This window comes from Octopus bimaculoides, chromosome 11 (genome assembly GCF_001194135.2).
Source record: "Octopus bimaculoides isolate UCB-OBI-ISO-001 chromosome 11, ASM119413v2, whole genome shotgun sequence".
Taxonomy (NCBI): domain Eukaryota; kingdom Metazoa; phylum Mollusca; class Cephalopoda; order Octopoda; family Octopodidae; genus Octopus; species Octopus bimaculoides.
In genome coordinates, this window is record NC_068991.1 from 58,699,596 (window position 1) to 58,701,677 (window position 2,082).

At 36.5% G+C, this 2,082-nt stretch overlaps 1 protein-coding gene across 1 annotated transcript in view; it reads right to left on the reverse strand.

Moving 5' to 3' along the window:
- Positions 1-466: 466 nt before the first annotated feature.
- LOC106869919 (LIM domain only protein 3) overlaps positions 467-2,082 on the reverse strand; it is a 3,890-nt gene continuing 2,274 nt past the window's right edge. Inside the window, exon 3 of the mRNA XM_014915852.2 lies at positions 467-857. Coding sequence (XP_014771338.1) covers positions 668-857 — 190 coding nt within the window. The 3' untranslated portion in view covers positions 467-667. The remainder of the gene's footprint in view (positions 858-2,082) is intronic.

Below are 2,082 nucleotides of genomic sequence, written 5' to 3' on the forward strand. Positions count from 1 at the left end.
TATATATATATATATATATATATATATATATATATATGATGTATGTTTATGTGTTTGTATATGTGTGTGTATGTATATATGTATATATACATGTATACATAATTATCTATTGTAGTCATCTATTTTAATGTCTATAAATAACACTATATTGTTTGTTTTGTTCTTTTTTTTTCTTTGCAGTGATTTTTTTAGTAAACAAAATGTACATTTGAAAAAAATTGTGAAGTTTTGGGGGGCTCTTTTCGTTTTTCGTTTTCGTCTGTGTGAGTTTATATATTTTCTGTCACATTATGCTAATATTTTTTTATAGAGATGACTGTATATTTATGAATTCAATATCTATTATCTGCTGCTTCTTTGTCGTTTTCGACTTCATCATCTTCTTCTTCTTCATTACTTTCTCATTCATCTTCTTTGTGTTTAAGCCACCTAAAAAATTGTCCTCAAAAACAACATCACCAACACGAAAAAAAAAAATTAAAAAACACTTAAATAAATATATAATATCTCAGAGTTTCTTTCAGGTTGGATGGTAGCCACTGGAAAGTTCTGGGGATGGACAAGATGTAGTTTCTAATGCAGTTGTTGTCGCAGCAACGGAGGTGCCGCCTACACCCGCATCCAATGTCGGGAGTGGATATGCCCTCAAACGTTGCTGCCTCCTGTTTCACAGAGAGTTAGGGCTCGGGCTGCCATAACCACTCGATACATCGTCGCTAAGGTTGTGTGTTTGTCTTTTCAAATGAGACAGGGCGTTGTAATTGTAGCTCATGTTGGCAAACACCATTCGTTCTTCGTAATCGTATTCACACAGAATCTTATTATCACACAGATAGAATCTATCACCGACACAGAATCTGGAAAAAAAGAAAATAAGAAACATAAGTAATATATAAACCTATGTGATCTACAAATAGGATGATAATTATTTTCATAAACGCATAAACTTTGATACAACAGCAGAGACTGGATCGAATATCCGTACAAAGCGGAAAAATTTGCCAGCAACCAGCCATGAGACTCGAACTCACATCCCTTTGTATGGATATTTTATCCAGTCTCTGCTGTTCTATCAGCGTTTATGCGTTTGAACACAATACAGTTCAACGCTTCTAAAGCAAACACTAGTTTGTTTATATTTATCGTAATATAAGCATATATTAGGTTGGTGCGTAATTATTGCGGCTTTTTTTTTTTTCAACAAATTTTATTCCACAAAAGCAATATCAATATTTAATAAACACATCTTTAAATGACTGTCTGCCAAGCAAATGGGAAGTAGTAATTGAAGTAGATGGTGAATATGTTCCAGAATAATCATTTAAAGATGTTTTTGTTACATGTTGTTATTTCTGTTGAATAAAAGCCGCAATAATTATGCACCAACCCAATAATAACAGTAACTCTTTCCACAGTAGGTACAAGGCCGGAAAATGTGTGGCGGTGAGGAGGCGGCTAGTCGACCCCGATAGGATGAGAATCCAAAACGACGGCAGCAGAATTCGAACACTCAGAACGTAAAGACGGACGACATGCTGTTAAACATTTTGTCCAGTGCGCTAACAATTCTGCCAGCTCGCCACCTTGTTAATAACGATAATATTAATGACAATGGTAACCATCATCCTTTCTACTCTTGGTAAAATGCCTGAAATTTTGAGGGGAGGGGTAAGTCGATTACATCGACCTCAGTCCTTCACTGGTACTTGCTTCATCGACTCCGAAAGGATAAAAAGCATATTCGACCACGGAGGAATTTGAACTCAGATCGGAAAGACGAGCGAAATTTTGCCTGGCGTGCTTACGATTCTGCCAGTTCGTCGCCTTAATAATGATACTAATAATCTTTCCTACTATAGGCACAAGGCCTCAAAATTTGGGGGAAGTGGGGGGGGGGGGGTGCAGTCGATTAGATCGACGCCAGTATGCAACTAGTACTTGATTTATTGACCCCGAAAGGTTGAAAGATAAAGTCGACCTCGGTGGAATTTGAACTGAGTACGTAGTAACAGGCGAAATACTACTAAGCATTTCGTAGCAGCTCGCCGCCTTTATAATGATAATAATAATGGTTTCAAATAA